We start from the raw sequence: 24,471 nt of genomic DNA, 5'->3' as shown, positions 1-24,471 counted from the left end.
TGTGTTGCGGCACTTCTGTGTGCTCGCAGGGGCCCCACACGATAATAGGCAGGTGTACCAGTTTCTTTTGCTCTTCAGTGTAGTTGAGCAGTCGTCCATTGTTGAATGCAACTAGAACTATCTCTGCACATTATCCTGGCACAATTCAGTCCCACATCCTCCCTGAGGTAGGTCGAAATTTTAACAGTGTGCATTCCATGGTGGGACTACGTACCGGGGCAGTAGTGAAATTTATTTAGTATTTTTTCAAAATGAATTTGCATTAACAAAATAGTGTCTGCCATCTAGTCCTAGTCCCATGAATCGTCTAACATCTGTAGTGGTACAAAACGAGCAATTTACTGCAACAGCAGCACCACCTAATAAAGTGTACTGTGGAATCATTTGTGCTCAATTCCATTAAACTACACTGAACTACTAATACGAATTCCACAGTGTAATCGCGAAGTTGTTCATTTCCCTATGTTCATTTGGAATAGTTCAGATTTACTTTTATTTAACGAGAACACTATTAAAGCGACAGAATACCGCAAAATATGACAGATATTTCACAACAGATCTTTTAAGATGCTGGCTATTTCAATTTTATATTGAAGTGGTTCTACAAAGTTCAACAATTGGAGTCTATTTATACGTCAATGACATTGGTCTCGTAAAACATACACAAAAACTATTTCGACAGGTAGAGTTTATTGATATTATCATTCAGAATATCGACTAACTTACGGAGTAATCAGAGTACATTAACAGTTCGCTTTAATGCAAAATCGAAGCCGCAAACCTTAAAAGAGGTATTTAATATATTTGAACATTACGATGTTTTTTAAAATGATCTAGAGAAACTGTTTACCTTTCAACTAATGTATACACAGAAGATATTCTGGTTTTCTGGTCGAGTGTGACGCAAGCTAAAGGTGTATAGTTTTGAAAGAAAGTTTCCAAGACAGAGTGCTCAGCAGCACTATTGCAGGGTGCTTCAAAACAGTCAGTAACAGCACCTCATATTTTAAATGTTTTAGCCTACTGTAGAAAGTGAAACAGCATCAACTGTCATTGTTAGTGGCTGCAATCATTATTCTGCCTCTCCAGGAGGTGTTCAGACGTGTGAAAACAGTAGTGGAGAGTGTATAGAAAGATAAATAGTGGCGGTATTTTATCACATCATATTATTGAGACGCTTAGAACCATAAGGGCTTCAAGTAAACCATCATCGATTTTGAGATTGTAGAATGTATGTACGCTCCTAACATCCATTGATCTTACGGTGAAACACCTTTATCTCTCCAGAATGAAATTTTCTCACTGCAGTGGAGTGTGGGCTTATATGAAACTTCCTGACAGATTAAAACTGTGTGCCGGACCGAGACTCGAAGTCGAGACCTTTGCCTTTCGCGGGCAAGTCCTCTACCAACTGAGCTACCCAAGCACGACTCAGCCGGCCGCGGTGGTCTCGCGGTTCTAGGCGCGCAGTCAGGAACCGTGCGACTGCTACGGTCGCAGGTTCGAATCCTGCCTCGGGCATGGATGTGTGTGATGTCCTTAGGTTAGTTAGGTTTAAGTAGTTCTAAGTTCTAGGGGACTGATGACCACAGCAGTTGAGTCCCATAGTGCTCAGAGCCATTTGAACCAAGCACGACTCACGCTCAGTCCTCACAGCTTTAATTCCGCCAGTACCTCGTCTCCTACCTTCCAAACTTCGCAGAAGCTCTCCTGCATACCTTGCAGAATTAACACTGCTGGTATAGCACTTGCCCGCGAAAGACAAAGGTCCCGAGTTCGAGTCTCGGTCCGGAACACAGCTTTAATCTGACAGGAAGTTTCACCTTTATCTCTATCTGTAAGACAACAGTAGTTTTATCGATTTCTCAGATATTTATTTTCATATGGGCCCAAAGAAAAAGCATAATTTTGTTACTCTGCGCTGATCAGTTGTTATTTAAGGTTGGCAACATAGTTTAGCCTTTACATCATGTATACAGTGTAGTACTTCATAATCGGATATATATGGGCAGTTATATATGAACCAGAAGTCAGAGCCGGCCGCGGTGGTCTAGCGGTTCAGGCGCTCAGTCCGGAACCGCGCGACTGCTACGGTCGCAGGTTCGAATCCTGCCTCGCGCATGGATGTGTGTGATGTACTTAGGTTAGTTAGGTTTAAGTAGTTCTAAGTTCTAGGGGACTGATGACCAAAGATGTTAAGTCCCATAGTGCTCAGAGCCATTTGAACCATTTGAACCAGAAGTCAGAGAACGTTGTTAATGAAAATGATGGTAACAGGGACAACGAAGGTTTAGAATGCTTATAAATGTATGTATGGCGCATATAGTACCTGTTCTTTATGTTCCGAGTGAACTTTCACCTTAGTTACAGTCTTAACAAATGTCGAAAGACACTATTGTCAGTAGCCTCTAATTTTAAATTTGTGAATTAACATTAATAGTAAATATAATCATAAATTGGGTTCATTATTTTCTCATTGGAAATTAAGGATGTCGAGACTTCGTCGAAAAGCAGGTCAGACCTATGAGACTGGTGGCTTGTTATTTGATTTTCACAAGGGCCTACTTTTACGAAAAGTTTTTGTGTGTGCTTTGGGCCCTTATGGTTCTCAGTGTCTCACTATAGAAACTGTTTTAGTATGGGAGGCCTATGAACTGGAATTCTCTCAGCAGAGGGTCAGGAAGCAAGCTCATCCATGTTGGACACGAACTGAGGAGTAAACTATGTTAAACATAGTTTATAAATTTTTAGATTTCCTTGCCATTTTGAGAGTCTTTGTTTTGATACTCTTATATTCTCGGAAAGATGTCTGAGAAATTGGGAAACTGATACGAGTAAAAATATAAACAGCTTTAAGAAAATTTTTGTTTGGGGGGTCATGTACTTACTCCACGTCAGGTCTCTTCTCTGGATGTGCAGCTGCCGACAGTCCGGATTTAACACCTGCACAATGCAAGAATACACGACGACTCTTTTTGAGGGTGTAGAACATAACATTTTTTTGAATGTGTGTCTAGCGAAAAGTAAGCTACTTTTGTTTTTCCAGCGTTCAAAATGGTTCAAATGGCTCTGAGCACTATGGGACTTAACAGCTGAGGTCATCAGTCCCCTAGAACTTAGAACTGCTTAAACCTAACTAACCTAAGGACATCACACACATCCATGCCCGAGACAGGACTCCAACCAGTGACCGTAGAGGTCGCGTGGTTCCAGACTGAAGCGCCTAGAACCGCTCAGCCACCACGGCCGGCTCCAGCGTTGTGATATCTCTTAATTAACGAATACACGTCTTTTAGTTTAAAATTAACCAAGAATCTCTACCTTAGCGATATCGTCTCATACATTCATGATTCTCAAGTCGGCATGAATGCAGTGACACACACGACCAAACATGGTAAAGTTTGCGAAGCGGAACCACGGTCGTCCGTGAGAAGGAGTGAGGATGCTCCCACTCCCCACCCCCAGCTCCGATCAACGACCGCCTGACCAATGACCGGTGCCGGCTGCGTCCGCTGGATGCCAGGCCAGACATCAACAAGGCGTAGAGTCGCCGGGGTACGGCGTGATGTCAGTGATCACGTGCCGGCGCTGAGCGCCCACTTAGCACGCGGCGGCTAACGACCGCCGCCGGGAGGACTAGGTGCGGAGGCCGGCCCGTGGCCGCAGTGCAGCCCGCCGCCGCCATGAGGACGCTGGTGTCGCTGGACCCCCTGCCGCTGCCCGCCGCCGTGCAGCTGCGCGTCGAGGAGGCCCTCAAAGCTGCCGCAGCCAACGGAGGCTGCGGCGCAGGCGCCGGCGCCGATGCCAATGCTGACAGCCAAAAGCCGCCGCTGCCCCCCGACACCAAGAGTAAGTGTTCTGCTGTCTCACGATGCACACCAGAGATTTGTCAGTTTCATGTGCATTACCTTTCCTGCAAAACGCTACTAATCAAAACTAGCGTGACGTATTACAACGTGAATAAAAATAAAAATTGTACTTCTTATAAATAAATTCTCTGTTTCTAAGTGCTGCCTAAAGTACATACAGGGTGTTACAAAAAGGTACGGCCAAACTTTCAGGAAACATTCCTCACACACAAATAAAGAAAAGAAGTTATGTGGACATGTGTCCGGAAACGCTTAATTTCCATGTTAGAGCTCATTTTAGTTTCGTCAGTATGTGCTGTACTTCCTCGATTTACCGCCAGTTGGCCCAATTGAAGGAAGGTAATGTTGACTGCGGTGCTTGTGTTGACATGCGACTCATTGCTCTACACTACTAGCATCAAGCACATCAGTACATAGCACCAACAGGTTAGTGTTCATCTCGAACGTGGTTTTGCAGTCAGTGCAATGTTTACAAATGCGGAGTTGGCAGATGCCCATTTGATGTATGGATTAGCACGGGGCAATAGCCGTGGCGCGATACGTTTGTATCGAGACAAATTTCCAGAACGAAGGTGTCCCGACAGGAAGACGTTCCAAGCAAGTCATCGGCGTCTTAGGGAGCACGGAACATTCCAGCCTATGACTAGCGACTGGGGAAGACCTAGAACGACGAGACCACCTGTAATGGACGAGGCAATTCTTCGTGCAGTTGGCGATAACCCTAATTTCAGCGTCAGAGAAGTTGCTGCTGTACAAGGTAACGTTGACCACGTCACTGTATGGCGAGTGCTACGGGAGAACCAGTTGTTTCCGTACCATGTACAAAAAGGCACTATCAGCAGCTGATTGGCCTCCACGGGTACACTTCTGCGAATGGTTCATCCAACAATGTGTCAATCCTCATTTCAGTGCAAATGCTCTCTTTACGGATGAGGCTTCATTCCAACGTGATCAAATTGTAAATTTTCACAATCAACATGTGTGGGCTGACGAGAATCCGCACGCAATTGTGCAATCACGTCATCAACACAGATGTTCTGTGAACGTTTGGGCAGGCATTGTTGGTGATGTCTTGACTGGGCCCCATGTTCTTCCACCTACGCTCAATGGAGCACGTTATCATGATTTCATACGGGGTACTCTACCTGTGCTGCTAGAACATGTGCCTTTACAAGTACGACACAACATGTGGTTCATGCACGATGGAGCTGCTGCACATTTCAGTCGAAGTGTTCGTACGCTTCTCAACAACAGATTCGGTGACCGATGGATCGGTAGAGGCGGACCAATTCCGTGGCCTCCACGCTCTCCTGACCTCAGCCCTCTTGACTTTCATTTATGGGGGCATTTGAAAGCTCTTGTCTACGCAACCCCGGTACCAAATGTAGAGACTCTTCGTGCTCGTATTGTGGACGGCTGTGATACAATACGCCATTCTCCAGGGCTGCATCAGCGCATCATGGATTCCATGCGACGGAGGGTGGATGCATGTATCCTCGCTAACGGAGGACATTTTGAACATTTCCTGTAACAAAGTGTTTGAAGTCACGCTGGTACGTTCTGTTGCTGTGTGTTTCCATTCCATGTTTAATGTGATTTGAAGAGAAGTAATAAAATGAGCTCTAACACATGTCCACATAACATATTTTCTTTCTTCGTGTGTGAGGATTGTTTCCTGAAAGTTTGGTCGTACCTTTTTGTAACACCCTGTATGTCGAGGATCCCGATGCATTTTTTTGGCAGTTTTTGACAACATTTCTCTTGGAGAAGCAGTGGCCTCGCTAAAAGTAATTTAAAAATGGATTACAAATGGTTTCGACTGCAATAAGATATTTATTTCAGCGGCTACCGGCTTCGGTCAGTTTGTGACCATTGTCAAACCGTTTATACCTTGGTGGTAGGAGATGGAAGTGAACGGAGAAGGACTGCTCGACGTTGCGTCATAACACCTGTTCCGTTCACCGTCAACGCCTACGCTCATGGTATAAATGGTCTGAGGATGGTCACACTCTGACCGAAACCGGTAGCCAATGAAATGGTTCAAATGGTTCAAATGGCTCTGAGCACTATGCGACTTAACATCTGAGGTCATCAGTCCCCTGGAACTTAGAACTACTTAAACCTAACTAACCTAAGGACATCACACACATCCACGCCCGAGGCAGGATTCGAACCTGCGACCGTAGCGGTCGCGCGGTTCCAGACTGTAGCGCCTAGAACCAGTCGGCCACTCTGGCCGGCCTAAAACATTACATAAATTGTGTACCTATCCCAACGGTATGACATTTCTGTCAGTGAGCCAGATAACTACTAATTGCAGCCGACGTGACACACTGCAATGCCAAAAAAAAAAAAAAAAAGAAAAAGAAATCCCACCCATTTTCTCTTACTGCTACTCAAAGCTTAAATCATGAAGCAAATGTGAGTGAGTTGTGCTTTTCATCTGTAGCATATGAAGCAGTGTACATAACCAGCTATATCGTAGACACGAAGTAGGCAGCCGCCTATTGCGCTGCAATTTGGATGGGCGAGAAAGTTTTGGCGAAAAACCATAGAATATTCACGAATTACATTTGTTAACTTGTTAGCGGTTTACCCTCCTCATCAAAATAGTTTGAAAGCATCAATCAACAGTATATTTTATGAAACATAAAGACACTAGTGTACAAAACTTTATGACGAAAGTAATTTTCCCTCGATGTGTCAGTGTCAAATGACGTAGCTCAATGAAACTTGCGCCATACACAGAAAAACTTCTATGCGTAGCAGAGAAAGTAGCTGAAAGAAATATGTAATAAGACGAACAGAAATGATGCTCTTATTCAAAGACAATAATCACACTGAAGTCACGCGTTTTCTGAGGGCCCTCTGGATTTTACAAAACCTGGTTCATGGGCCTTAGTAGGATGTGTGGCCACCATAGACAGCAATGCATGCTCTGTAACATGCCCCCATGCTAGACCCCTGGTTGATATGGAGTTGTTCTCGTAGGGCGTTCCATTCCTTCACCACTGCAGCACACAACTGTGGGATATTAATTGCTTCATGCGAACGTGCTGCAATTCGTCTCTCCTACGCATCCCACATACACTATGTGGTCAAAAGTATCTGGACACCCCCAAAAACCTACGTTTTTCATATTAGGTGCATTGTGCTGCCATCTGCTGCCAGGTACTCCATTCTAGCGACTTCAGTAGTCATTAGACATCGTGAGAGAGCAGAATCGGGCACTCTGCGGAACTCACGAACTTCGAACGTGGTCAGGGGATTGGGTGTCATTTGTGTCATACGTCTGTACGCGAGATTTCCACACTCCTAAACATCCATTGGTCCACTGTTTCCGATGTGGTAGTGAAGTGGAAACGTGAAGGGACATGTACAGCACAAAATCGTACAGGTCGACCTCGTCTGTTGACTGAGACCGCCGACAGTTGAAGAGGGTCGTTATGAGTAACAGGCAGACATATATCCAGACCATCACACAGGAATTCCAAACCGAATCACGATCCACTGCAAGTACTATGACAATTAGGCGGGAGGTGAGAAAACTTGTATTTCATGGTCGAGCGCCTCCTCATGAGCCACACATCACGCCGGTAAATGCCAAACGACGCCTTGCTTGGTATAAGGAGCGTAAACATTGGACGATTGAACAGGGGTAAAACGTTGTGTGGAGTGAAGAATCCGGTACACAATGAAGCGATCCGATGTCATGGTGTGGATATGGCGAATGCCCGGTGAACGTCATATACCAGCGTGTGTAGTGCCAACAGTAAAATTTGAAGGCGGTGGTGTTACAGTGTGGTCATGTTTTTCATGGAGGGGGCTTGCACCCCTTGTTGTTTTGCGTGGCACTATCACAGCACAGGCCTACATTGATGTTATAAGCACCTTCTTGCTTCCCACTGTTGAAGAGCAATTCGGGGATGGCGACTGTATCTTTCAACCCGATCGAGCACCTGTTCATAATGCACAGCCTGTGACGGTCTGGATTACACGACAATAACATCCCTGTAACGGACTGGCCTGCAAAGAGTCCTGACCTGAATCCTATAGAACACCTCTGGGATGTTTTGGAACGCCGACTTCATGCCAGGCCTCACCGACAGACATCGATACCTCTCCTCAGTGCAGCAGTCTTCGAGGAATGGGCTGCCATTCCCCAAGAAACCGAAGAGCAATTCGGGGATGGCGATTGTATCTTTCAACACGATCGAGCACCTGTTCATAATGCACGGCCTGTGGCGAAGTGGTTACACGCAATAACATTCCTGTAACAGACTGGCCTGCACAGAGTCCTGACCTGAATCCTATAGAACACCTCCGGGATGTTTTGGAACGCCGACTTAGTGCCTGATCTCACCGACCGACATCGATACCTCTCCTCAGTGCAGCACTCTTCGAAGAATGGCTGCCATTCCCCAAGGAACCTTCCAGCACCTTATTGAACGTATACCTGCGAGAGTGGTGGGCCAACACCATATTGAATTGTAGAATTACCGATGGAGGGCGCCACGAACTTGTAAGACATTTTCAGCGAGGTGTCCAGATACTTTTGATCACATAGTGTATGATCGATGTTACTTACGTCGGCGAAACGGCCAGGTCAGTCCATTCGCGGAATAGCCTCTGCTGTAAGGGCTTTTGCATCTGCACTTTTTGATGTGGTCATGCGTTGTCATTCATGAAAATTAAATCAGGGCCAAATGCAGCCCTTAAAGTCGCACACAATAAAGGAATAAAGCGTCATAATAACACTAGCCAGTCAATGCACCATGTTCGACGATCTGGAGGTCAGTACACCTATGTAACATATGATTCCCAACACCGTAACACCAGAAACACAAAAACGATCATGTTCGACAATGTTCCTTCGTGCATTCCCACCTCTTGCCATGTGAGGATGCACCAGACTCACTATTCAGACAGAATCTGCTCACATCCGACAAGAGCAGAAGGCCCTGCTCCTCGTTACTCCAGTCCCCATGCTTTTGGAATAGCTGCAAACGGGCTGATGTGTCGGTGTCAAAGGACAAATTTTACTTGTCGTAGGACAAAGCGAAGACCCACATGCAGTCACCTTGCGGCTGTAGAGTGTCAGATTGCGTGCATTGTAGTCCTGTTAAATGTGCTTGCAGTTGCCACCGTTGTTTTATGTGAGTCCCTTCTGCTGCACAATGTAGCGGTTATCTGCTGATGCAGTTGACCGTGGTCGACCATATCATCTCCATTGGGCAGCAGCGCCTATCGTTTGAAACGCCCACTATGCACATGAAGCAATGCTGTGAGCAATACGAAACTCCTGGGTTGTACTCAACACACTTCGTCCTTCTTCCAGTTTCCCTATGATACTTCACCGGATGAAGTCATCCACGTGTCTGTCGTCTTCAGGCCGTGTTGTAATGAAGAACACCACCACATTGCAAATTAACTGCTCGCTGATGTCAAAAACGATCTGTCTCGTGTTGTGGAGCCCATCTCATTGGCGCTGTAGTCACGCTGACCTCATGCCATCCGATGTTCACATTTCTCTCTACGACTGGGAAACGTCTGGAAACATGATCTCCGAGCAGATAATAACTTTTGGTACTTAATGTATCTCCACATTAAATTTTGCAGAGCAGTTTATTTGCCCTGACCTAGGACAAACACTGTCTCTAAATGACCTTCAGAGTATCCTTAGTGCCCTACCTGTAAAATATAAACCTCTAATTCCAAACTTGTTGAATTAATAGTGGCACAGTCCTAGAATAAAATCTGGCAGGAAACTGATCTCTGTGCTTTCACATGATATTTGAGAGCCATTCAAAATACGTACTTCTCTTCCCTGACTTATCGTATTTATGACTATTCTTGAATTGGATATGGCTTTGCTAATAGTTTATTTATACATTTTTATTATGTATCCCGAACGTTATTGCGAAAACAAATACTAATGCGTTGTAACATACTGTAGTAACAGTCTTCCAACAACTTAATGTTTTACTGTGGAGCTGTAGGAGTAAACGACGGGAGAAGACTCTTGATCCCACCTTCACCTTGCGCCTTGGTCCCCATAATTCTTGGAGGTGTCGCAGTAGATTAACTTCAGGATTATTTGAACATCATAGGTTTCTGTAACAAGTAACAGTTCTGATCCAATTTGTGACTCGAGCAAGACACCACTCTCTTACAGTTGATATAGCGCGTCCCTCACTAATTAACTCTTAAGTGAAACTCGCTACTGACTCCTTTCCACTTCGGTCGAAATTTTACACAGGTTGTCCTTCAGAACATCCTCTTGGATGTAAGTGAAAAGGTATTCTAGTGTAATAGATGAAAGCTACAAGGTGCTGCTTATATTTATCAAGTGTAGCTCATGCCCTCTTCCGGTGATATTTGTTACACAGCATTGTGAGAGAGCCTTGATGGAATTTCAATGAAGGGAATTCATAGGAAAGTTGAAGTATCGAATCGGCGGTGATGCATGCTTTGATGATTCCATTGGATAAGTGCTGCTTATGAAAGGCAAGTGGCAGCCACACTGTAGTAAGTTGCCACCTGTAACGGACATTGAGTGTACTGCGCAAAGGTTAAAATGGTCCAGTCTGAGCTATAGTCCTTTCTGACGCATGGCTACGGAGATGTGAAAAGCATTGATTCGATTCCTTTCTTTTTCTCTCTCCACCAACCCACCCAGTCCGTTCAGTCCGTTGCGGGGACCGGTAATTCAACGGTGAACCACAGTACGGATTAGGGCTGCCAACAAGTACAAGGCTTTGCCTAAATGAAATGTTGCACCACATGCAAAAAAAAAAAAAAAAAAAAAAAAAAAAAATCAAACCTCAGCGGTCGGCTGTGGGTCTCATTTTCAGCCATTAGATTATTAGCCTACTGTGTGCCAAATGAGTCAACAACATACATTTTCTATTATACAAAAAAAATGTCTCGTACATGTACTACTCGATGGCATAAAATATCGTGAAGAATCTTTGAACAAGCTAGACCTGAATGGATACTGGCCACATTCATCTAGTTTATTTACTAAGCAAAACATTTTCGTCCGTTACTATAAAACAACGAAAACGGAAAAAATAAATGAAAGAACAGATTGGTAAAAATACGCAAATTTTTACAGTGATATCCAGTTTTCGAAGAGAATAGTGAAATGTACATTAAATTTTAACACAGAAAATGTCGTCTGTTTACCCGCATACCGAATATGTAATAATTTTTGTATGTGTTGAATAATATTTACCAAATTACAGTAACAGTAGTTAGCTTCCATTGATTTAAATAGTATACAGTAATATCTAATATTTATGTACATTGTATTAGATACAGCATGTCATCTGCAAGCCCTAGCTTTTTTACATGAGATAACTGATACCCAATTTAAAGGAAATCTGCGTGATAAATTTGTCTCCTTTTCTGAATCTGCAGTGACGCAGTCTACTTAACATCCAAGTTCATATACCTGTTTAGTTTCATATACTTTTGTTCTAACTCTACGTTCTGAGCACTACAGAACCCAGGATTTTACTAAAATATCTAAGATGATAGTTAAATATTTTATTCCATTGGTGGCACATATCACTTGCTTCATTTCCCACCAGTGAATGCTTGGTCCCTTTCATAAATAAACGTGATACACACGTTGCTGGCGGCTTCAACTGTGCGTCACACCTGGGCCCAAATCTGGAACGTCTGCTTTTTGTAACAAGAGCTCACACGACTGAGCTACCCAAGCACAAGTCACAACCCACCCCCACAGTTCCACTTCCACGATTCTCTTATGTCCACCTTCTATGCAGTTTGGATGATAGGAGAGGGATACTGCCAGAACTACAGAAGTGAGAGCGTTTCTCGGCTGTGTTTGTAGAGCTAAGTCGGTAGAGCACTTGCGAAAGGCATTGGTCCCAAGCTCAATCACCGATCCAGCACACAGTTTTAGCCTGCGAGGAAGTTTCGTATTAGCACACTCTGCGCTACACAACGAAAATTAATTCTGAAAAACTGGTGTAATAAGCTTTTATGCGTTTATTTAGTGCATGTGTTGCAGCTCTTCGTAAAGAAACGTGTTATCCCTAAGATAATTCATGCGATGCATGAAAAGGCATACGGAATCTTCATATGAATCAGTATCTACAATTTATCATTAACGTATATAAATACAATACAATATTCTTGTTGTGTCCGGATTCCACTCCATTTGCTGCAGGGTCTGAGTGATACTATAGATTTGGCATTGTTAGTGTCAGAGGGTGGCCAGATGCCCTTCCTGTAGCCACCCCACACCCCCAGGGACAGAATTAGTGTACCCCAGCTGTCTGCATCTAGTGTAATCCATGGAATAGTGCGAACGTGCCCAGATGTCTGCGAGTCGTGTAACTGAGGCGGGACGTGGGGAGCAGCCCAGTATTCACCTAGCGGGATGTGGTAAACCGTCTAAAAACCACATCCAGGCTGGCTGGCACAACGGCCCTCGTCGGTAATCTGCTGGGCGGATTCTATCTGCAGCCGGTGCGCCTACCCGAGTCCAGGAAGCAGCGCATTAGCGCTGTCAGCTAACCTGGCTGGTACAATAAAAAATAAGGCAATTAAATCTCGAATTTGCATGACTGTGGTATAGATTTTTTTCTGTCGGCCTAATTATCATGCGAAATAAATGGTAAAAAAAGAAAATTCCGAAAACTGTCAGAAGCATTCAGATTTATTGTAACACCTTGAGTCTCTACAGTCGGAATTTCTAGGAAATTTCGAAAGGCCCCACTACATATATGAATGTGTTGCTTATGTTTGGTCACTATACAACTTTAAGAATATGATGAACATATTCAATTATCATACATAGCAGAAATTAAACAAAACAGCAAACAATTCCTTGATAGCAACACTTTTACAGTATGCTCTGTTTCCCGGTTAGTTTCGCTTCTTTCTCCAGCTCGTTCTCCCATCTTATTTATCTGTAGCAACGAAAAATTAGAGCTGTAAAGTCAGGTCACGTACGAATCCAAGTGGGATGAGAGTAGGATTAAGTTATCTTGGTACCAAGGAATCTCTGCAAATCTGGTGATCCTGCAGCTGCTGTGAATCAAGGCACAAAGGAATTAAGGACTATAGCTGTCAGTAGGTATTAATTTATATCAACGGGGCAAGCTGATGAATCTGTACCCTGATGTTCGGTCTACTAGGAAAACGTGCTCACCACTACGCCATCCGGGTACAGCTGTCACTACAACGGCATGGACTACACTAGCACGCCTCCTGTCAGACCCAAATTCTCAACTTATACCACACACTACTGGTGTAGTAACCCTGCTCGTTAGCCTCATTGATCGCGGCTTCTCGCCGATTGCTGTAAGACTTCGAGCTTGGTGTGGATCTGCACTCAAAGGGGTCATTGCCTTAATCACTTGTGCTGTCACTTCTCTCGGACATACCTTCAGTGAAGATGCGCACGAAGCCCGAACCCGTACGGGAACTGGCGAGATGCCGCGATCAATGAGGCTAATTTGGGTCTGAAGGGCAGCGTGCTAGCTTAGTGCGTGCGGTGATTGCGTCTACTGTGTCTATATGGCGTAGTGGCCAGCACATTTTCCTAGTAAGCAGGCGACCCGGGTCGAATCTCGGTCTGGCACAAATTTTCAACTTGCCCCATTGATATAGATTACTGGCAAATACTGTCTTTAATTCCTTTGTGTCTATGTGATTTACTCTGTAGGTTCAGATTATCTTGCAATGGACATAGGTGACTGAAATACATTCACCTAAAATGTTCAAATACAACAGCACCGGACATGCACTGTGGCAAGTGAAACTTTTAAAGAGCTCTCGATCTTGTAAGCTGTACAGGTTTCTCTGCATAAATTCGTTTGTTGCAGAAAAATGTCTTATTATTGTAGGTATATTGTTTCTATCCATCTGTTCAGGATTTCTTTACTTTCTTGTATATGCGAAATTTACTTTTCAAAACAAGGTATTCGTTATAATTTACAGCTAGCTTTCGCTTTCCAGGAGACTGGAGGATTTTAAAATGAACTTTGCGAAATCATGAACTGCAGACAGCACATGCACTAACTCCACTAATTTAACAAACAATATTAGCAGAAAACAGTCTGTCCGAAACGGTAAATAAAAAGGAAAATTTCAGTGCGACTGTCTTAGCTAAGACGAAGTACCTCGGTGTGAGCTGCCGTTGCATATAGCACTAAGGTGCCACATGAAACGTCTGTGGTTAACCACCGAGAGAATTTAGTGGCCTTGAAAATGAATGCTATGGAGTAAGGTGTACTTTTGCATAATGGACAAGGAAGAATAACACCAGGAAGATTTATTTGCTTCTTCTTTTCTCTGAGTGAGTAGATACATTACTTCCTTCTCGTTACGTTAGTACAGCTGTTATAAAAATCAGTCGAACATATTTTTAATAACATTAGACAACAGATTAAAAATTTTTGAGCTCTCTTACCGGACATTTCAATAACATTTCCCAAGAACATACAGCCCGATGATGTGAGAAGCTTTAACTGATGATGTTCGTATGTTTGTTAATTTTATAAATATTAACTGACGTTATGACAGATGCAGAAACCTATAGCAAAATGAGTATCATCTACATCTACAGCTACATGATTACTCTGCTATTCACAATAAACTGACTGGAAAACGGTTCAAGGAACCACCTTCAAGCTGTCTCTCTACCGTTGCACACTCTAACGCCGCGCGGGAAAACGAGCACTTAATTTTTTCTGATGATCATTTCTCCCTATGTAGGTGGGTGCCAACAGAACGTTTTCGCAATCGGAGGAGAAAGCTGGTGATTGAAATTTCATGAGAAGATCCTGTCGCAACGAGAAACACCTTTGTGTTAAGGATTGCCACTCCAATTCACGTATAATGTCTGTGGCATTATCTCCCCTATTTCGCGATTCGATGTCATCCGTCGGTCCCACCTGATGCGGATCCCACACCGCACTGCAGTACTACAGAATAGGACGGACAGGCGAGGTATGAGCAGTCTCTTTAGTAGCCATGTTGCACCTCCTTAATGTTCTGTCAATGAATCGCAGTCTTTGGTTGCTCTACCCACAACATTATCTATGTGGTCGTTCCAATTTAGATTATTTATAATTGTAGTCCCTAAGTATTTATTTGAATTTCCCAGCCTTCAGATTTGTGTGACTTATCGCGTAATCCAAATTTATCCGTTTTCTTTTAGTACTTATGTGAATAACTACACACATTTCTTTATTCAGGGTCAATTGCCACTTTTCGCACTATAAAGATATCTTATCTAAATAATTTTGCAATTCGTTTTGGTCATCTGATGACTTTACAAGACAGTAAATGAGAGCGTCATCTGCAAACAATCTAAGAGGCCTACTCAGATTGTCTCCTATGTCATTAATATAGATCGGGAACAATAGAGGGCCTATAACATTTCCTTGGGGAACGCCGGATATTACTTCTGTTTTACTCGATGATTTTCTGTCTGTTACCATGAACTGTGACCTTTCTGACAGGAAATCACGAATCCAGTCGCACAACTGAGGCGATATTCCATAGGCACGCAGTTTAGTTACAAGACTCTTGTGAGGAACGGTGTCGAAAGCCTACTGGAAATCTAAAAATATGGAGTCAATTTGACATCCCCTGTCGATAGCACTCACTACTTCATGAGTATAAAGAGCTATTTGTGTTTCGCAACAACGATATTTTATGAATCCGTGCTGACTATGTGTCAATAAATCGTTTTCTTCGTGGTACTTCATAATTTTCAAATACAGTATATGTTCCAAAACCCTACTGTAAATCGACGATAGTGATATGGGCCTGTAATTCAGCGGATTACTCCTACTTCCCTTTTTTCCAGTCTTTAGGTACGGATCTTTCTGTGAGCGAGCGGTTGTAATGGCTAAATATGGGGCTATTGTATCAGCATACTCTGAAAGGAACCTGTCTGGTATACAATCTGGACCGGAGGCCTTGGCTTTAATAAGTGAGCCGGCCGGTTGGCCGAGCGGTTCTAGGCGCTTCAGTCTGGAACCGCGCGACCGTTACGGTCGCAGGTTCGAATCCTGTCTCGGGCATGGATGTGTTTGTTGTCCTTAGGTTAGTTAGGTTTAAGTAGCTCTAATTTATATGGGACTGATGACCTCAGGTGTCAAGCCCCATAGTGCTCAGAGCCATTTGAACCATTTATTAAGTGATTTAAGTTGCTTTGTGACACCGAGGATATCTACTTCTATGTTTCTCGTCTTGGCAGTTATTCTTGATTGGAATTCAGGAATATTTGCTTTGTCTTCTTTGGTGAAGGAGTTTAGGAAAACTGTGTTTAATAACTCTGCTTTAGTGGCACTGTCATCAGTAACTTCACCATTGTTATCGCTCAGTGAAGGTATTGATTGCGTATTGCGACTAGTGGGATTTATGTATGACCAGAATCTCTCTAGGTTTTCTGCTAGATTTCGAGACAGAATTTCGTTGTGGAAATTATTAAAAGCATCTCGCATTGAAGTACGTGCTATACTCGTATTTCGAACTTCTGCAGAACTTTGCCAGTCTTGGAGATTTTGCGTTCTTTTAAATTAGGCATGCTTCTTTCGCTGCTTCTGCAACAGCTATCTGACCCGTTTTGTGTACCATGGGGGATCACTACCATCACTTATTAATTTAGGTGGTATATATCTCTCAATTGCTGTTGGTCCTATCTCTTTGAAATCATTCCACATCTTTTCTACGTTACATGATCAGATCGGAAGGAGTGTTGACCGTCTCTTAAAAAGGCGTTAACAGCATTTTTATCAGCTTTTTAAAATATACTTTGCTATGCTTTTTGATGGTTGTAGGTGTTACGGTATTCAGCCTAGCAGCTACTGCCTACAAGGTCGCTAATCCCTGTTTTCGTAACGATACTCACTATTTGTCGAGGATTATTTGTTGCTAAGAGGTCAAGTAAGCCTTCGCAACCATTTACGCTTCGAGTGGGCTCATGAACTAATTGTTCAAAATAATTTTCTGAGAAAGCATTCAGTACAATTTCGGATGACGTTTTATGCCTGCCGCCAGCTTTAAACGTATAATTTTTCCAGCATATCGAGGGTAGTTTGAAGTCACCATCGACTATAATTGTATGATTGGGATACCTATTTGGAAAGGAACTCAGGTTTTCTTTGAACTGTTCAGCAACTATGTCTTCTGAGTCAGGGATTCCATAAAACGATCCAATTTATAGTTTAGTCCGATTGCCAGGTATAACTTCTACCCATACCATTTCGCAGGAACTATCTACTTCAATTTCACTTCATGGCAAACTACTTCTGACTGAAATAAAAACTCAACCTCCAACTCTATTTAATCTATCCTGTCTGAACTTTGTTAGATCGTTTGAAAAAATTTCGGCTGAACTTATTTCCGGCTTTAGCCAGCTTTCTGTACCTATAAATATTTGAGCTTCAGTGCTTTCCACAAAGATTCAACTAAGGGAGTGAAATACACACCATGATAAACGAATTATTCCACAAAAGCGTAGGATATGTATTGGGGAAGTACATTAGGATAAAGTAACTGTGCCAGGGAAGACAGCAACTGACAAGAGATTTAATTTCTTGTGATGTATGTATATTTGGTAGGATCTATGACCAGTATCTGTACGCTCTGGAACTGTCCGTGGGACAAATTTCCCAGTTCGAGCAGGGTAAGTTTAGGAACTACACACAGTCTCCAACACTGACCCAGTTAGTACTGAATGACTGCTCACTTCTAAACAAAGAACTACTTCTACTATATATAGTATTCTGATTTCTGTTTTATAGAACAATATGACGTTATTATATTTGTTGTGGTCTTAGATGGAAAGACTGGACTGATGCAGCTCTCTACAATAGTCTACCCTGTGCTGGTCTCATCACCTTTGCCTAACTACTGCATCCTCCATCCATTTGAATCGGATCACTACACTCCAGTCTTGGTCACGGTCTATGGTTTTGTCGCCTGCACTGTGCTCCATTTCTAAACTGTGATTCTTTGATGTCTCAGTTCGATACCTATGAATTATGCCATAAACTTTTTCGTTCCTTATTTCGTTCAGTTCTATTTTCACATCTAATCTCCAGCAACATTCTGTAGCATGACACGTCAGAAACTTCTATTTTCATTTCTTGCTTGAACTTTATATTGTACACATTTCACTTCCACATAGTGATACGCTCCAGACGAATACCTTTACAAATTACTTCCTAACACTGAAATTTATATGTGATTTTAACGGATAGCTCTTTTTCCGAAATTATTTTCTTCCTATTGCCAGTCTGCATTCTAGTATATCCTATCTACTGTTATTTTACAGCCAATATAACAAAATAGATTTACAACTTTTAGAACCTCAGTGTCCCCTGAGTCAATCCTGCTGGATCCTATTACCATTGTTGTACGTTTGTTGAGTTCATCGCGTGATACCTTTCCAAGACCTAACCTTCCTGGTTCTCTTCCATCTAACCGACAAAGCTTGAAGTATGAATTTCTTCACCCTGGACTATTCTGTCGTCAAGTTCATTTTCCGAAAGATCTGAGAGCCTCGGCTCGTGTACAGATGGAACGTATTTCGTATCCGCACGGCAGCATTCTGTTACATATTTTTCACTGCGTTTCGAAATCCCAAATGGCGTCCTGCGCATCTAACACTGTCCCACTGATACACCGACAATAATTAAATATAAATATTTAACTCTCTGTACTTTCTGTGGTAATTGTATTACGATATTTGCTTTCATGTAGCGTAAACTACAGTAACCGGCACGTGAACTTAAATTCTTCATATGACATTTTTATAACTCACTGAATTGAGTATTAAATTTTATGCGCAGTATTCCCCATGTTTCGCTCACGTAACTTCTGCATGACAACTGTGTTAGCTTCTTTAATCATTTTAATTCCTATTTTGTGATTAACCCTCTAAATGCCGCGCGGTAGCATAGAGCGCCGCAACCGCAGTTTTCGCGGAAGTGCGTGTTAGTGCTGACTGTTTCTAGGAATTCCCAGGTTCACCCTACCCCCGAGTATTGCACGTATCTGTCCCTTGTTTCATGGTGTAGTTAGTGAGAAACTACCCGTTGAACTGAAAACATCGCACAGGCAGCATTGCATACCGCGCGTAGTCAATCATTTACCTATTCACTTTGCCGTAGCTCCTTTTGCTTTTACCGTCCTCTGTGCTGACAGTCGCTGCATATTGAGGTAAGAGCGATGCACATATTACGTCTTTGCTCCCTTTTGCTTTTCTAGGAACAATGACAATATATCTTATGAAATTATACCTCAAATGCTTCGTGGGCTGTCACAGGACCAAGGTGAAGGGTTAGAGCTTCCATGCGATTTCACCAATGAAAGTGGAGGGAAGGGAGAAAGTGTGAACATGGATTGCCACCGTAGCTGCTCAGAACAATCTGGGGACAAACATTCCCATCCGTTATATGATATTCAAGACAATGATTACAGTTTTTGCTTCGGAATAGGTGGGGAAACACTTTGGATGAGTGACTCCTTATCTCTGTCGATGAAAACGAAATTAAAAAAAAAAAAACACATTATAAAAGTATTTCCAGGCCCGACCCACGCAGGCAGAAATATTTCCTCGGTATTGGACACCTTTATGAGATTCATTCCTACAAATATGTTGGTTACACAAACCAATATATTTGAGAACGGAGATGTACAGTTCGATATACGAGGGAAAGAGATACTAGGTTAACTTCTTCTTTCGAAATGAAAGATCTTTGTGGAGATTTGTTCTTGATCGGTCTCAACAAATGTAGCTACGACAATGCCCGAAGAGCTTGCCGAGCTGCATTTTCCTATAATAGACGTAGGCTCATAGTGAGAAACATCAAGTCTGATGAGAGGGCGGCTAGGGGAATACGAGAAAAGTATGAGAGATTATCATCCGTTAGGGAGATACACAGAAACTTTGAAAGTAACTGTAAAGACATCCACTCACTATCAGAATTTGTGACCATTGATGAAAAGCTGATTCCCTTTCGAGAACGGTGTAGTTTCATCCAACAAATGCCTGCCAAGTCGGTAAAGTTCGACCTGAAATTTTATGCCATGTGCACAGCTTTGAGACATAACGCGGCAAACGAAGAGAAGGTAGTTCCTTTATATCGAACAAACCGTTCGACATAATCAAGGCCGGCCGGCGTGGCCGAGCGGTTCTAGGTGCTTCAATCTGGAACCGCGCGACCGCTACGGTCGCAGGTTCGAATCCTGCCTCGGGCATGGATGTGTGTGATGTCCTTAGGTTAGTTAGGTTTAAGTAGTTCTAAGTTCTAGGGGACAGATGACCTCAGATGTTAAGTCCCATAGTACTCAGAGCCATTTGAGCCATTTGAACATAATCAAGCCACTAGTTCGGCCCGTCTTAGGTTCTCACAGAATTGTGACCACCGACAATTACTACACTAGCTATCCCTTGGCGCAGTTTCTTCTGGTGAACGGGTGATATTTCTTGGTACAATGAAAGATAAAAAAAGAACAAAACCCCTCAGACTTTATGATTCTGAAATCCTGAGAAAGCGTCTCTTCGCTATTTGGATTCCAGTACGATTGCACTCGGAGAAATGGAAGTGCAGAGCGAGTGATATTTAATGTTTTTATATTTATATGTGTTGTAATTTGTAATATCATTAATTTAGATTAATATGAGAAATACATGTAAATGATTTATACTGTAATTATTCAGTATTATACATTATTCAAAGCAAAAGTATTGCTATTTTCAGTAATCTTTATCCCTGAAATTGGTACCGAAGTTAAAATAAATATTATTTGCCTATGAATTTTAATGTTGTTATATTGTACTGACATTACAAAAGTGACAACGCGTCCAAAAATATACGGATGGTAACAGCATAGTGGTGAATATTTAATCTATAAACGGTACCAATTTTTCAGTGCAATACGTGAATTTGCAATTACTTACTGTTGTAGCTTACTGCGCCGGTATGCAGGTCTATTGGTAAAAACCTATCGTCTACAACGATCTTCTGCTTTTTTAGGGTCTAAAAAGCTGAGATTTACACGGTTAAACATCTGTTTTAAGGAAAAAATGCGAAATGTTTTCCATAAAAAATCGTCGAAATAAACTTTCACAATCTTGTTGTGTCGAGAAAGATGTGGTGTGATTGTAGAAGTACATATTGCCGCTCCCCAGTTTCCAATGTGTTTCAACTTCACTGCATGGGTTTATTTTTACTAGGTATCTTCATACAGCAGGTAGAGACTGTAGATCCCCGATGGAGATACTTAACAAGCAGTAGGCAATTGTACAGTAGAACTACACTCCTGGAAATGGAAAAAAGAACACATTGACACCGGTGTGTCAGACCCACCATACTTGCTCCGGACACTGCGAGAGGGCTGTACAAGCAATGATCACACGCACGGCACAGCGGACACACCAGGAACCGCGGTGTTGGCCGTCGAATGGCGCTAGCTGCGCAGCATTTGTGCACCGCCGCCTTCAGTGTCAGCCAGTTTGCCGTGGCATACGGAGCTCCATCGCAGTCTTTAACACTGGTAGCATGCCGCGACAGCGTGGACGTGAACCGTATGTGCAGTTGACGGACTTTGAGCGAGGACGTATAGTGGGCATGCGGGATGCCGGGTGGACGTACCGCCGAATTGCTCAACACGTGGGGCGTGAGGTCTCCACAGTACATCGATGTTGTCGCCAGTGGTCGGCGGAAGGTGCACGTGCCCGTCGACCTGGGACCGGACCGCAGCGACGCACGGATGCACGCGAAGACCGTAGGATCCTACGCAGTGCCGTAGGGGACCGCACCGCCACTTCCCAGCAAATCAGGGACACTGTTGCTCCTGGGGTATCGGCGAGGACCATTCGCAACCGTCTCCATGAAGCTGGGCTACGGTCCCGCACACTGTTAGGCCGTCTTCCGCTCACGACCCAACATCGTGCAGCCCGCCTCCAGTGGTGTCGCGACAGGCGTGAATGGAGTGACGAATGGAGACGTGTCGTCTTCAGCGATGAGAGTCGCTTCTGCCTTGGTGCCAATGATGGTCGTATGCGTGTTTGGCGCCGTGCAGGTGAGCGCCACAATCAGGACTGCATACGACCGAGGCACACAGGGCCAACACCCGGCATCATGGTGTGGGGAGCGATCTCCTACACTGGCCGTACACCACTGGTGATCGTCGAGGGGACACTGAATAGTGCACGGTACATCCAAACCGTCATCTAACCCATCGTTCTACCATTCCTAGACCGGCAAGGGAACTTGCTGTTCCAACAGGACAATGCACGTCCGCATGTATCCCGTGCCACCCAACGTGCTCTAGAAGGTGTAAGTCAACTACCCTGGCCAGCAAGATCTCCGGATCTGTCCCCCATTGAGCATGTTTGGGACTGGATGAAGCGTCGTCTCACGCGGTCTGCACGTCCAGCACGAACGCTGGTCCAACTGAGGCGCCAGGTGGAAATGGCATGGCAAGCCGTTCCACAGGACTACATCCAGCATCTCTACGATCGTCTCCGTGGGAGAATAGCAGCCTGCATTGCTGCGAAAGGTGGATATACACTGTACTAGTGCCGACATTGTGCATGCTCTGTTGCCTGTGTCTATGTGCCTGTGGTTCTGTCAGTGTGATCATGTGATGTATCTGACCCCAAGAATGTGTCAATAAAGTTTCCCCTTCCTGGGACAATGAATTCACGGTGTTCTTATTTCAATTTCCAGGAGTGTATAACTGATGCCTCCGCACTCTGATCCGCGACCACAAATGTTGGCAATTGTTTTTCTGCGATACGGTTTTAAGACTAAGAGGAGTTAGTCTGACCACTAAGCGAATCGTCCTGGGACCTGACTCAATCCCTGCTTAAGTTTTGAATAAAACTTGTGAGCAATGTATTACTAAAAAGCGCTAGCTGCTATAAAACTGTCTTGTCTTATTTTAAGTTCTTTTCTTAGAATTTAACCGAACGTAAAACATGCAATAACACAAAATACGCTTATGTGGGTTAGCACTTTCTTCTGCCCACCACTTCATTTCAATAGGTAGGACAGGACTGCACATTTCTACACACAGATTCGAGAGAAAAAAAATTCGTTGTCATTATAGATGTGGCGGTATGCGGGTGAAGAAAAAATGCCGCACTCGGAAGTCGACAAGTGATTCTTGATCCCAATTCAAGCCAAAAATGTACCAAGAAAAACCAACCTAGTCCCGCCAATAGGTTTAATGGAGATACGATTTAAAAACTGAGGCCCTAGAAATGATGTAAAGCGTGGCCAAGAACAGAGAGCGTGAAGTTGGCGCGGTGAAGAAGCATTACCTCAGTGGGACAAGTAATGTTACGGGGAACGGATATGCAGGCTCGTAGAGGCTCGATTCGCGTTCACAGCAAACTTCTTTTTCCAGTTACAGCATAGAACTGTATCCAACTTACACCTCCACAATGCGGTATCTTGTGTATTTATTTCTTTTACTGTTACGTTTATTTAAACATTAAGACATTACATGAAGTTCTTACAGACCTAAACGAACACTTTGTTTCGTCTATAACGCATATAAAGCCAACAGAAAATAATACAGTAACATCGACTTTATCCAGTGAGGTGCAACTACAAAATAGGTAGGCTACGCTGGATTGCACATTATGCTTCGCACAAGGATTCCATTCTGTATATTTGACATATAAGTTTACCTTCACAGAGGCAGTACATACACGTATGAGCATTGTTCACTTTAAAGAAGATGTTCAAAGTGAGCACCTTGCATTTGCAAACTCTTCGCCAACCGGTGAATCACACATTGCTGAACCCTAGGCAACACACCTTCATCGACCATGGCCGAAGCGGCTATTAGGTCTTGTACATCCACGGGTGGGGTAGTATAAACTTGTTAATTTAAGTATCCCACTAATAAAAGTCTAGTGGATTAAGGTCGGGGAACGTGGAGGCCAAAACATTGGACCTCCAGGTCCAATCCATTTCCCTGGAAACACCTCATTTAAATAGTTACGCACATTCATTCCAAGCTCTGGGGGTGCAGCAATATGCTGAACCCACAGTTGCCGCTGAACACCAAATGGAAAGTTTTCTAATGCGACAGGCAAGGTATTTCAAAGAAACATACGATACATAGGGACATTGAATTTGTATGGCAATACTGTAGGCAGGGACCTAAAAGCACTGCTCCCACGATTCCAGTCCACGGGTTTATCCAAGAGCGTGTCTGAAAGTCACGTTCACGGATGAAATGTGGGTTGTGTTCCGACTAGTAATGGCTGTTGTAGAAGTTGAGAATTCCTTTACGATTGAATCTAGATTCTTCAGTACATTTACAAAATTTTCGCTAATTTCCACTTGGTAAAAAAAGCATTTCACGAAACTGTACTTGCCGGCCGTTGTGGCCGAGCGATTCTAGGCCCTTCAGTCTGGAACCGCGCTGCTGCTACGGTCGTAGGTTCGAATCCTGCGTCGGGCAGCTTGTAATGGCGTACCAGTAAACGTTCTCCAAGATTTCGACTCGATGCTTAGCTGGTTTAGGCCAATGACTGCTGCCAAAGCTGACTCATTTATCCACTTCTGGCCCTTATGCAAGC

General features: G+C 43.5%; 1 protein-coding gene across 1 annotated transcript in view; it reads left to right on the top strand.

The window, feature by feature from the left end:
• The first annotated feature begins 3,683 nt into the window (after positions 1–3,683).
• The window catches only part of LOC126252460 (putative inorganic phosphate cotransporter), an 89,713-nt gene continuing 68,925 nt past the window's right edge, over positions 3,684–24,471 (top strand). Inside the window, exon 1 of the mRNA XM_049953356.1 lies at positions 3,684–3,849. Coding sequence (XP_049809313.1) covers positions 3,684–3,849 — 166 coding nt within the window. The remainder of the gene's footprint in view (positions 3,850–24,471) is intronic.

This window comes from Schistocerca nitens, chromosome 4 (genome assembly GCF_023898315.1).
Source record: "Schistocerca nitens isolate TAMUIC-IGC-003100 chromosome 4, iqSchNite1.1, whole genome shotgun sequence".
Lineage (NCBI taxonomy): Eukaryota > Metazoa > Arthropoda > Insecta > Orthoptera > Acrididae > Schistocerca > Schistocerca nitens.
The sequence above is the reverse complement of the archived record's forward strand: the minus strand, read 5'-3'. Positions and strand labels throughout refer to the sequence as shown.